This window comes from Morus notabilis, unplaced genomic scaffold (assembly GCF_000414095.1).
Source record: "Morus notabilis unplaced genomic scaffold, ASM41409v2 Scaffold1929, whole genome shotgun sequence".
Taxonomy (NCBI): Eukaryota; Viridiplantae; Streptophyta; class Magnoliopsida; order Rosales; family Moraceae; genus Morus; species Morus notabilis.
The window spans coordinates 29116-43292 of record NW_010356695.1 but is presented as its reverse complement, the minus strand read 5'-3'; the positions used below and the strand labels follow the sequence as shown (position 1 = coordinate 43292).

The 14177-nt window shown below is 35.4% G+C and overlaps 1 protein-coding gene across 1 annotated transcript; it reads left to right on the top strand.

The window, feature by feature from the left end:
* Nucleotides 1–1314: 1314 nt before the first annotated feature.
* Nucleotides 1315–4847, top strand: LOC21385554 (cation/calcium exchanger 5). The gene is made up of 2 exons (XM_024171190.1): nt 1315–2230; nt 3524–4847. The coding sequence occupies exons 1-2, from the start codon at nt 1421–1423 to the stop codon at nt 4286–4288; spliced, it is 1575 nt and encodes a 524-aa protein (XP_024026958.1). The 5' UTR covers nt 1315–1420; the 3' UTR covers nt 4289–4847.
* Nucleotides 4848–14177: the final 9330 nt, after the last annotated feature.

The window sequence follows — 14177 nt, the reverse complement described above, 5'->3', positions numbered from 1 at the left end:
CAACTTGAACCCTTGCTTTTGGGAAGGTCAGTTTATTAGTGAAAAAACACAATGAAATGGTCATATTTCATGTCAAGAACCCGTGAGAGTTCATCCAAGAGAGAGAAGAATAAAAAAATTACTAAAAGTGAAGAAAAGTAAGTTTTAAGCGAGAATCGATCGAACTACTGAGGATTAGTGATTCCGGAGTTTGTTTTTCATTCTTCTATTCTAAGGTGAGATTTCAGTTTTCATTTTCTTTTTCTTACCTTGGCCGAATGGTTTAGAGTATGGAGAAAGGAATTGAAAGCTTAGGGTGCGTTTAGTTAGTATATTCATGTTATGATTTGAATTATGATTCGTGATTCGCTATAATATTTTTTCTTATAAAAAATACACGTAAATCAAGAATGATTCTGAATCATGATTTTAAATCTATGAATCAAACGTCATTAAAAGATGAATTTTAGGTTATTAGATTATATTTCTAGTAACTTTTAAGTATGAAAACCCTTTGCACATGAATTATAGTAGGACGAAGTAATACCAAACAAAATGTATACTATAATTAAGTTGATGACCAAACATGAATTAAGTTGATGACACGATGTATTTTCAATTCCACCACTGCATCCTTTAAGTTTTGTTTCTCTTCAAAACGAATTTAGTTTTTAATTTTAAATTTTTACAATTAAAATTTTTTTAAAAAATATCATATTTAATTTTTTTTATTATAATTAAAAATTTTAAAAAATTCTCACATCTAAATTTAAATTAAAAATTTAAATTTAAATGTTAAAAAATAAATATAAAAAATGATAGAAAGAAAGTGCGATGCTACCGTGGAATTCTATGAAGCTTCTTTTTGCTTTCCTAATTATGGTTTTAGAAAAGCATGAAATAGTGAAATCTGCTACGCGTTCAATAATAATTGGCAAATGGCACTTGACAGAACAGTAGGTAATGGATCCCAAACAAAAACAAAACGAAGTAGAGAGAGAAGCCAGACAACGATCCATTTAAATCATAATTTATAATTTATTATAATATATTTTTTTTAAAAAGATACACATAAATTAAAAATAATTTTAATCTCATATTCTAATCCATTCACCTATGAATTTATGAATTTACGAGTCCAAACACACATTTGAAGAAATATATTCCATTTAAATCATAATTTATAATTTATTATAATATATTTTTTTTAAAAAGATACACATAAATTAAAAATAATTTTAATCTCATATTCTAATCCATTCACCTATGAATTTATGAATTTACGAGTCCAAACACACATTTGAAGAAATATATTAAAAGGGAGATTGTAAAAAAAAAAAAAAAAAAAAAAACCACTGACATTATTAGAGTGTTGTAGAGCGAGAGACAGAGCGAGAGAGAGAACACGTAGGAAAGAAGAGGAGGTTGGTTCTGTAATGGCATGGCCCTCTCTCTCCTCTCCACTTCCCTCTCTCTCCTCTCCACTCTCCTCTTCTTCTTCCTTCTCTCTCCTCAAAACCCTCTCCTTCCTCTTCCCCTAGCCCCTCACACTCACAGATTCCTCCTCGAAGAACCACCACCAACCTCCAACAATGGCGGCGGCGGTGGCTATGGCGGCCTCAGCTCCACACCATTGTTCCTCTCAATCCCTCTACTCTCTCTCCTCCTCCTCCTCTACTTCTACCTCCTCATCAAGACCGCCCAGGACCACTTCTGCCTCGTCACCACCAAGCTCTCCTCCCTCCTTAATCTCTCCCCCAGCATGGCCGCCGTCACGCTCCTTGCCCTCGGCAACGGCGCCCCCGACGTCTTCGCCTCCCTCACCGCCGTCCGCCGCGGCAACTACAGGACGGGGATCGGCGCCATCCTCTCCGCCGGTACGTTCGTCTCTGCCTTCGTCGTCGGATTCGTAGCGATCCACGCCGCGCCGTTCGCCCTCAATCCGGCCACCTTCGTCAGAGACGTCTCGTTCTTCCTGATCGCCGCGCTCTTCCTCTTCTACGTCTACCTCAGCGCCGAGATTTTCCTCTGGCAGGCCGTCGGCTTCGTCGCCTTCTACTTGTTCTTTGTAGGGTTCGTGTTTTGGATGGATTTGGGGACGGTCGGCGCCGAGGAGAGAGAGAAGAGCGGGGAGGTCGATTTTCCGAGGAATCTGACGCCCGTGGCGACGCCGGATTGTGAGATCGGAGAGGGTTTCGGGGATTCCGAGGCGGAAAAACCGAGTTTTGGATTCCGGCGAGTTCTGGGAATGGTATGTTTCATATCAAAATTGTGTTTTTTAATCTTTTTGTTGATAATTCGGGGTGTTAATTATGTTCTAAGTTAGAAGGTAGAACATAATTTGGTATAATTTGATTGTTAGAACATATCCAAATTATATTTGTTTTGTTGATAATTCGGGATGTTTATGTTCTAAGTTAGAATATAGAACATAATTTGGGATAATTTGATGGTTAGAACAAATTAATATTCATGTTCTTGTTGTTGATAATTTGGAATATGCATGATAGTTTAAGGATTGTGTAACTGTTGTTTTTGTGCAATTAGATCTTTCTGAATTCTGTTTCTCTGTGTATCATATAGATACTTAAGAGGGACAAGTTCTACTTTATATATGAGTAATGAAATGTAGGAGTATTGATGATTATTATTATAAAGAATGACTTCCCTGCTTGCTGATTATTTATTGGTCCCTAGTTTGCTTTCAGTGTTGCGTGGAATTGGCTTGCTATGTACTAAAGCACTTTGCATTATTCACGTTGGGGTGATATTTTATGAAAAGTTATCCAAATTGGAGCAAATGGTTACTAAGGCCTTTTCCTTCTTGCATGTAATTAGCAATAATTTCCTTTCAAGGAGACAATACTATTGTTATCATATAGCAAGTGTAGTTGTCACTTGTGATGCACTTTGGTGTTACGGATTATGCCCCATGGTTGGGTCGAGTTGTGGTGAATTCTTCTTGCTTTGATCTGGAAAAGCTTGATGTTCAAGGAGTTTGAAGCTTGGAATTCCTGGAAGTTTGAACTTTGGTACAGAGAATAGTTGGAGAGGAAGAAATTAAATTTTGAATTTTGAATTTTATTGTCAATGCTAATAGAAATGTGTGTGTTTTAGGTGAACAAGCACGGCTCGAAAGCCAAATGATTGTCTTGTGTGTACTGTGTAGGAGTTGGGTAGATGGTAACTTTATTGATATGAGAAGTGAAAGGATTGCGCTGAATATGTTAAGCAAAAAGGGAAAAAAAAAAGGGATTAAGCTGAATATGAGAAATGGAAGAAGCTGGAGTAGTAGGCAAAAATATATTGTTCGTTCGAACACACATAGTATAGTAATAAAGATAGCTTCCTGGTTAGACGGTCACATATCATCTTCCCAACTAACTATCCCCACCCACCTGCTCCTCATATCTCTTATCCTTCTTGGGATGATGAGATATTGGAGAAAGAGTGGAAGTGTTTTTTTCTTTATGCTATAATAAATCTTAGTTACTCTCCTTTGCTATAAAGTTTTAGTAATTTGCACTCTTTGTTTTGTATGTAGATATCAAAAGCTTGGGAGCTACCTTTCTCTGTTCTTTTGAAGCTCACAATTCCCCGTACTGCGCCTTCCGAGTGGAGCAGATTCTATACATCAGCCAATATTGCTCTTTGCCCTGTGGCACTTCTCTATGCTGGCAACTCATTCATTCCGTTTGATCATCCGATTTATTTCCTCCTTCCACACACCCATTTCCCGCTTTGGCTTGTTGTACTCTTTGCAAGCTCCTCCCTTGCTCTTCTCCACTACATAACGGAAAAAGAACCGCCCAAAACAGAACAAATGCCTGTTGTGCTCGTAGCGTTTGTGATGAGTGTTTTCTGGATATCAACTGTTGCTGGAGAACTGCTCAACTGCCTTGCAACTCTAGGGTCCCTTCTCAAGTTGCCACCTTCACTTCTTGGGCTTACTGTTCTCGCATGGGGGAATTCAGTGGGTGATCTCGTAGCTGATGTTGCAGTTGCTAAGGCTGGCCACCCAGAGATGGCCATGGCTGGGTGCTTTGCTGGGCCAATGTTTAACATGCTCGTTGGGCTCGGCTCAGCTTTGGTGATACAGACAACCAACCTTTACCCTAAAGCTTATGAACTGCATTTCCATGTCGGGATTGTGATTGCATTCGTATTCTTGCTTCTGAGCCTGATGGGGTCTTTGTTGGTGATTACATGGAACAGATTCCGGGTGCCTAGGTTCTGGGGATTCTGTCTTGTTGGTCTCTATGTTGTTTTTACGGCCGTGAGCTTAGTTATTGCCAAGTTCTCAGGGTGACTTTGTTAATATACTGGAATTAGCTTTTTTGATTGATAGATTACGTACCAATGGGAATGAGCAATCCAGCTACCGCCTATCATTGCAGCTTGTGCACGCCACGGTTGATGAGGACTATGCAGATACGAGCACATTGTTGATTGCAGAAAAAAGAATGGCAGAAACATTTTTAGATTGCAACTGGAGGATAAGTTGGCCTATTAGCCCCTCCAAGGGAGATGATGTAGCTTATAGCCTAATTAATGTTTCTTAGAATGTGTTGTCTTTTTGGAGAAATCTCTCTGACTTGTTGAGATTAATGGGTAATGATACTTGTTAAGAAATTCAGTTGTAATAGGAAGAATGTATACACGACTGATTCTTTGCTCTGAAGAACTTGAAGCATAGTTTTCTCTCATTTAGTGGCTTTGCACTTTCGCACGCAAATTCGATCTTGGATTGTCATGGCAAATAAACTAAAACAAAATAAAAATCAATCTTGGATTGTGGGTGAAGATCGAACTTGATATTTTTGTTATTCATCTGCATAAAAACGAGGTTGAGGCCCACTGCTTGCATGTCGTTTTTTCTTACTCGTATCTCTCTCTACACATCTCTACCAAGCAATAGAAAGGCCTTGAACTTGAAGGATAGAAAAACGTCTACTACAACAACAAGAAGCCTTAATCCACACTTGAATTGTACAGTCTTGGCCCGATATATATGACTCGTCAGTTTCTTTGCAAAACTACAAAGTCAAGGCATACTTCACCGAACCTTTAAAAAAAAAAAAAAAAAAAAAAAAAAAAAAAAAAAAAAAACCTGCGGTACGAGGTAGTGTCTGTTCAGCTTTGAAAAATAACTTGGGAGTCGGTTAGCATACATTCTAAAGTCTCATCCATGTCCAAGGTGAAGAGGGGGCAGAAAAGCGTTGCAGAAACAATATGAGCCGGCTTAGCAATAGAGGTCGAAAGAATGTTTTGGATTCTTTCAATCCTCCCATTTCTTTCTTTGTTGGAAAAACCCAACCGGCGATTTCCGACAGGTCTTCATTTAAAAATTTTAAGACATGGTAAACCGTATAAAACATGTTTTCATGTCTTTTCATTTTTCATGAGGGTATGACGTTGAGTGTAGAGGGAAATCATCTTAGTTTAGTGATTGCATCATTCATCTTGACCAATTTTTAGCTTGAGCACCTTCGTATATGTGACCTCTAATTTTGCATGTATATGGATGAAGCAATATTCACTTTACAATATGATTATAGGTCACACAAATTCATAAAAGGTAGAAATTTATGGTTTTGTGGCTCCTTTAGTAATCCCACATAGATGAGTTTATAAGAAAGAAACACACATTGCATTACCTTATAAAGATTGGGAACTTTCTCTTTAGAGGCTTCCAGGCGAATTAATAATTTGACCAACTTAGCTAAATAGAGGATCGACTCAGTTAACTCCTTAAAATGGCAGCATAATTAAGTGATAAATTTCGTGAATTTCAAGGACTCCTGAAAATAGAAGAACCCTCTTCACGACACCAGTTTAAAACTCATTAGAGTCGACTTTCTTTAACTTGGACAAAAATGATGACGAATTTCAAGTTTATATTTTGATTTTAATTTTATAATTATTTTTAGGATATATTTTATCGTTAGCATTTAATTTTAAATTTATACTTTTATTTATCTCTAATATTATTTATAATATTTAAATTATTTAGTTGAGTTTATCTTATTAGTTCTAGATTTGTACAAATAACTTGGTGATTGTATTTCCAATTCGGAGAGTATGATGACTCATGAGTATTGACTTTTAATTTCTTTCTTTTGAGTTCTTTCATCTATTTTTATCTACCTTGGGCTATTTCTTTTTTATCTTAGTTCTATTTCCCTCCTTATTTCTATTTTTCTCTCTAAATTCCATCCAAATTCAACTACTATTGGAACTTTGGGCCGGCGGACCGGCTCGATGCCTGAATTTTTCAGGCTCGGCAGGCAGACCCAACTACTGACCTGTCCAACAATAAATTTTTGAGCTCAGGCTCAGACAACCCGAAAATGGACACCATGCCGGAGCCCGCCGCCGTGTTGTCGCCGTCCGCCGGAATTTTTTTGGCCTGGCCCGATTTGCCCGAGGCCTAAAAACCCGACCAACGGACAAAATTTCAACCGTTGGAGCCCAACCCAACCCGAAGCCCGAAAAGCCCGGCCCCAACAGCTAGTTTTTTGATTGGTGCCTGAATTTCTGCCCGAACCCGACCCGCCGAAAACAAAAGTAGCCATTGGATCCGAATTTGGGGCAAAAAATTAATTTTTTAACCTAAAAATTTCCCTATAAATACCCCCATCCCCCGCACATTTTTCTCACTCAAACTCTTTCAATCCCTATCAATTTCTCTCAATCTCTCTCAATTTCTCTTAATCTCTCTCAATCTCTCAAATCTCTCTCACAATTTTTCTAAAAACTATCACATTATCCTAAAGCTCTCTCTCTCAAATCGCTCTTATTTTTTTATAATGGATTCTTTTGGTTATAGTGGTATTCCCGTTGATACCCAACACAACATGGAAGAATGACAATTTCTCACTCATGAATTTGTTACGCAAGAATCAAATAATCCGAGCCCTGGTGGGCATATTGGAGGTCGTGATCGCAATAGTGGTGGGCGTGGAGAAGCGGCGAGTACAAGTACGACTGCGTCTGCAAGTGTTGCAACCTCCAGGAGAAAATGCAAGCGCACCTCGACAGTTTGGGATCACTTCGACACAATTAGGGAGATCGACAATAAAGGTAACACTAAACATATAGGTCAGTGTAAATATTGTTTATCTAAATCACAAGATGACACTATTCACAGTACCACACACTTGAGAAGACACTCCGAAAAGTGTCTTCAAAAGCTTAGCCAGTCCGGCGGACCTGAACTCCATCAAACACAATTATTTTTTGATCGAGCAACCAGTGGTCTAACCACTTGGAAATACGATCCGCAAGTAGATCGTATGGAAGTTGCGCGAATGATAACTGCATTAGATTAACCACTTAGTTTTATAGAGCATCCTAATTGGCAACGATATATTAAGGTTGTACATAATCCTAATGCACAGTTCACTTCAAAAACTACTCTTAGGAAAGATTTATTAAAATTATTTAAAAAAGAAAAAGAAGCATTAATAAACCTTTTATACTCGACTAGCGGGTGCGTTGCGTTAACGGCATATATTTGGTATGCCGTTGCCAATAAAGATTATTTAGCTATAACTAGACATTACTTTAAAGAATTTGATTTAGATAAGAGAATATTAGGTTTTAAATGTGTTCTAGGATCACATAACGCGACTTTAATATATAATACAATTTTCAATGTAATTGATGAATTTAGATTAAGAGATAAAGTAATGACTATAACATTAGATAATGCTAGTGCAAATACAAAAGCAATTGAGTTATTTGAAAATGATTTAAGTTTATTCGGTGACGGTACTATTTTCCACTAATGTTGTGCATGTCATGTAATTAATTTAATAGTTAATTCCGGTTTAAAAGAAATGGGTACTCACATTAAAAGAATTAGAGATAGTCTTGCATGGATTTAAGGTAGTAACCAACATCTCCTTTAGCTTTAGGTGAACTTTTAAGAATTAGGCTACGTTTGGTTCATGGATTAGAATAATATGATTAGAACTATTTTTGATTTACGTGTATTTTTTATGAGAGAAAATACTGTAGCGAATCATGAACCATGATTCAAATCATGGTTTGAATCCTCCAACCAAGCATCCCATTAGTATTTTATTTAGCGAATATAAGGAGGACCCAATCTTAGGAGTTCCTATCCATTCTATGGAAAGGAAATTTAAAAATATTGGTCTAAGTTGCCTTTGTTATATGGTTTAGGCACTATTTTTGATCATAGATTAAAATTAGACGGTTTAGAAAATTTAGGTGAATTTTTAGGCATCAATTGTTTGGACCAATTTCTAATAATAAAGGCAAAAATATATTCGATCTATAGTAAATATGAGAATAGGTTTAGAAGTACAAACTCTAGAGTATAAGAACCGCAACAACAAGATGAAATCCCGCATTCATTCTTGAATGTTTTCGGGTTGAATAAGAAGAAGAAGACAACTCAAACAGAAGCTGGGAGTGGATCTTCATCAACAGGTGGCAGCGTCGGTGACAACTTCAACGAGCATATGGCGTACCTCAGTGAAAGCTTAGTAGTCGACGGTACTAGAGAATTGTTTGACTTAGTTCAATGGTGGAGGGCACGGGCATTAACTTAGCCAATCATAACTTGATTGACAATGGATATCTTTTCGATCCAAGTCTTCATTATTTCATCCGAACAAGCCTTCAGTACGACAGGATGAATACTTGAGGAATTATCTTTTCGATCCAAGTCTTCATTATTTCATCCGAACAAGCCTTCAGTATGACAGGACGAATACTTGAGGAACGCTAGAATACATTGCAAAGGGACATTGTTGAAGCCTTGGTCTGCATTAAGGATTTGGATCGTGTTGATCAACGTCTACAGGATACAATTTCGCCGGCAAGTCAAGAATGAATCGATGAATTTAATAGATTAACATTTTATTTTAAAGACGATCCTTTAGCTTCAAATTAAATTTTAAATTTGTAATTTGTAATTATGTATTTACTTTTGACATTGTAATTGTATAACTTTGTAAGTTTATAAAATTTATAATTCGTCACAAAATGATTGCACTCTTTTTTCCTTAGCAAGTTTTTATCCCAATTGGGTTTTTCTTTGTAACGTTTTTAACGAGGCAATCATGAATTATGAATTTAAAAATTAATATACAAATTTAATTTATTAAATTGTGTTAGCAATGTCTATTGAATGTTTATTTTAGTTTTTATATAATTTTAATACAAAATAACTTAATAATTATAAAAATTAAAAAATATAAAAAAAAATCAGGCATTTCGAGCGGGTAGGGCTGCCCGGCCGGGCTCGGGTAGTCAAATACAAGCTCGCAGCCCATTCACGGGCCTTCTCGAGTTCGGGCGGGCGGCCTAAAATTTTCGGGCAGGTCGGGTCGGGCTTCGGGCAAAAACTAAGTATTTTCGGGCAGTCGCGAGCGGTCCGTCCAAAGTCCCAACACTAAATCCAACATTAATAATATTTTCATGAAAATTATTTTAAGACTTATGTGAATAAAATCTTAAACCTTTTTGGCATAGTTGAAATCAAAAAAATCAAATAATATTTGATGGATAATATTTAAGGATAATAATCGAAATTAGTCTGTAATGAATTTAATTAAAGTTAAGAATCTTCAATTAAAAAATTATTAATACATGTCATTTTCATTAAGAATGAAACGAGCTTATCCGCATCGTTAATATAGAGAGATATTAAATGAATGTATTTTATATAATGAGATTATGTAAGACTGAGACATATACATAATATGAATTTTTAATCATTTCCATTAAGTATAGAAATTCTAATTGAGTCTACCGATAGTCATATATAAAATGATTATAATCTTAAGTTATTAACAAACTCCTATTTATGAATTCGTATTTTGTGTCTTACTCGGTACGGATTTCGAGATCCTAAATCCTATTCATTGTATCTTGGAAACATGATGAGATGAATAGCCGAGAATGCTAATATACGAGATGAAATCCATTCCTTCTTCTTTGAAGAAGTAGATAAAATAATTTCCTTGAGTATTGATTCGGTACTTGAATAAGTAACGAGTTAGTATTCATGAATGTGTTTTATGAATATACTATTCATTAGAAAATTAATGGTACTCAAAGATAAAAATGTTAACGAATTTTACCTAGCTCTAATTATGAATTATTTATGGAGGATTAATATATATGTAGTGACTAAAATGGGCACTTTAAGTTCTTAGAAGTAAATTATGTCTTTAATTTCGAGAGTGCAATTCTAAGTTTTTAGTGGAGTAACTTTTAGAATTAATAGAATTAATTAATTAATTAAAGAGTTTAATTAATTATTAATTTTATTGGAGCTCAGAATTATAAGTCCATGAGTTTCTGCGTCATCCTTGTTGCAAGACAAGGTGAGTTATTGTGATTTAATATCACTCAAAATAAATAATGAGATTATTTAATTAAATTAATTTTGGAACACACTATGGTGAAACTACATGAGGCCACACGCTCAGGCACAAGGAGGTGCATGGGGCGTGTGGCACAGGGAGAATCCTATTGAGATTCAGTTGCTTGTTCTCTAAGATATATGGTTTATTTGTTTGACAAGTTTTACAATCAAATTCAAAAAGAAAAGTAAAGTTTGACTTTAATTAGATTTGAATTTGAGCTAAAATTAAAAACTAGATTAAGAATGAATTTTTCTCTCTCCTGCTTGTAAATTTGTGCCAACCACATGGAAGTCTCCCTATGGTGTGGCCGACCATGTAGTAATAGGGAAGGGAGAGTTTTATTTCTAAAATTAAATGAGAAATTGTATTTTATATGAGATTTAAAATAACCAATTTTCTATTGCTTTGTCTTCAAGTTAAAGCAAATGGGTCTTCCTAGTGTTTTATAAATAGGAGACAATAAAAAATTGGAGAACACAATTTTTTTCTCTCTTCCCCTAGGAGATTGGCGTATAACATAGCGCTTACGAGAGTGTAACATTATGTTTAAAAGCGTGTAACATTCTAGTGACAGCCGTGCAACCAGAGAGAAAAAGAGAAAAAAAGTTCTTCCAATTCCCAGTTTCATCACATACATGCGTTGATACTGGTGAAATAGAAATAACAAGGGATCATAATATGATAGTTCCATATTAGAGCCCACACTCTATGTCTTGTAGATTTCAAGGACTAGACGAGAAAGATTCAGATTTTCTGAAAAAGCTTGGAGTTTGGACTGTTCGTAGTCAAAGACCTCAAGTTATCTACCTAATCGTTCGCTAGGTATTTATCTTTATAAATTAATATGATTAATTTATTATTGTGTAAATTAATATACTCTATAACATTCTCAAAAGTTTTATAAAATTTTTTGTTCAGACTTAATCTGTGTTTCCACGCTTCCGCATTCGAATTTGATTTGGAAACCAGTTGACCCTTAGAAACATGTTAGGACGTAATTGATTTGAGGAAGAATAAAATACTGCACGATATTTATTCGGCGATGATAGCGCTTTTGATGAGGAAGATACATTTGAACTTTTTCATAATAAAAAATGAAGGGCAACCATAATGAGTTGAGTTAGCCTAAACGTCGTCATATCTTTTAATGACAATTAAAAATCGTCATTAAATGTTATCTTTGTACTAGTGTTTGTCACAACCACACTTCTCTCTATGTCTCTCCTGAGCATAGTTCTCTCTCTCTCTCTCTCACTCTCTCACAACCAAGATATTATGTGTTTCTTTCTTCTCAGTGATAGCGATTTATGGCTGTCTTCAGTGATGGGGAGATATTCCATCGAGGAGAGAGAGAGAGGGCTGCAAAGACGTCGTGATCTTTTCCTCTCCTCCATGTGACTCGTGAGATTTCAGGTCTTCTTCTTTGGCACCAACGAGATATTCCATTGGATAGAGAAATGGCAGAGGGGTAAAAGTGGTATTTTAAAAGTTTATTAAAATCTGCTATTCATTTTCCCCTCTAACAAAATATGCTATAAATTTTAATCCCCTCTCTAAAATCTGCTATTTTTTTCCTTATCTAAAAAAGTTAAAATACGTTAAGTTTGTGATGTTTTAAAAGATAGAAATTAATATGAAATTTAGGGAGGGGGGGATTAATGCAAATCTTTAAATAAGTCTTTTCCGTGGTTCCTTACCACTTTATGGGAGAATTTTCCCCATCATAATCGGTTGAAAGATTAACGTAACTGGTTAAATGATTGACATAATTCTCTTGTATTTAGTTGTATCAATTTTATTTTGTGAACCATAAGTCATTTTTAGGCATATAGCAAATAGAACACTGTCATGCATGCTCCAGACAAACGTTCATGCATGATCGGATAAGCCTATCAGAAAAAGAACGTGATAGATGTAATTCTTCTTGACAATATTATTCAGGTTTAAAAAAAACAGTAAGTGATGATGGAATGACTAATATTAATAGTAAAAATGACAGTCATTTATTGATGTATCTTTTAATATTTTGATATTATTATTCATCATAGATATACATGACAGTCGTTTATTACGATATGTTTAAAACGACTTATGATTTTCAAAATAGTAACTGTTACGGCTCAATATAAGAGAATTATGTTAGGTCCTTAGCCAGTTACGATGGCATATGAGCCCATTACGAAGGCACATGAGGGATTTGTCCCTCACTTTCAAACTGGGGGACTATAGAGTAAACGTGTAAGTTTGGGCTGCTAGGCCGGGATAATTTTGGGCCTGACCCGCCCTAAAAGAGAGAGAGTCGAACTAGACTAGTCCTAAGCTCTAAAAGTTTAGGGTTGACCTGACTCGGCCTAAAATTTTATAAGGTACTTAAATTTTTTTTAAAAAAAAATGATATTTGAGTCGAGCCAGGCTGACCCTAAAAGAGAGAGAATCGATCCAGTCTGACTCTAAACCAAAAAATTTAAAACCGGACTGAAGTGAACTCAAACTAATGATAATGAGTCTCAAACCGGCCTAGTCCGATCAAAACTTACATCTCTACTGTAGGCCACAAATTATACATATACTAAAAGAGAGGGCGGGATTCACTATTCATGCTATAGTGCAATGAACAGTGTCTTTCCCGTTTTAACCCTGTTTTTTTGTTCTATTGAAATTTTAATTACTGTTATGTCCCGTTTGTAAAATTACGATATTGCCTTCCTTTCCAGTTTCCTGCCCGTTTATTTGTTGTGACCATTTTGGTCATTTACTGAATCTTTTGCTTATTTCGTTTGTTTTGCTTTTATTCACTTTCTTTCACTCTTTTTTGGTTCCGTCTTTCTCTCTCCTTCATCTGCTTCCTTCCGTTGTTTTCTGGATTCTTCTTCTCTGAAACTGAGCCAGGGTTTTTTTATCCCCCTTTTTCGTTTGTTGATTTCGCTCATCTTTTTGTTATGTCTTTCTGTTGCCATTTATGTTTTCCGTTGATTTGTTTCTGTAATCTTGAGCTTCCATTTTTTTTACTGAGATTGGGGGGTTTTTTTTTTTGGATCTATTTTCCCCCTTTTCTTCTTTTCCCTTCCGTAACCTTTTAGATCTGGCATTTTTCTTTTTTTGTTTGTTGATTTCGGTCATTTTTTCATTATTTCTTCCTGTTGCCGTTTATGTTTCCTGTTGATTTGCTCCTGTAATATTCAACGCCCTTTTTTTTTACTGAGAATGGGATTTTTTTTCCTCCTGAATCTATTTTCTTCCTTTGGTTTTTTTCCTTCTTGCAACCTTTTAGATCTACTTATTTTTCTAAAAATTTGGCCACATTTCTTTGTTTGCCGTGTTCCTTATTTTGCCGAATTTTTAGAATTTTTCTTCCTTTTCTAGATCTACTTTTGTTTTTATTTTTCCGTAGCTAGATTGAAGAGGAATAGGTTTATTTTTTGGGTTCGTTCATTTTTATTATTTTCTAGATTTACGTTTGTTTTTTTTTTTTGTCTCTGGATCTATATTTGTCAAAAAAAAATTTTCCTCCCTGCAATGTTTTATATTTGTATATTTTTCTAGGTTTTTGGCCACATTTCTTCGTTTCCTATTTTCCTTCTTTCTACAACCTTCTAGATCATTCTTTTCCTTTGCTCGACAGGTTTATTTGTATTTTTTTTTTGTATAAATTTTGTTCCCTTCCCTGCAATGTTTTAGATCTGTATATTTTTCTAGGTTTTTTGCCACATTTCTTCGTTTCTTATTTTCCTTTTTTCTGCAACCTTCTTGATCCTTCTTTTCCTTTCGTCGCCAGGTTTATTCGTATTTTTT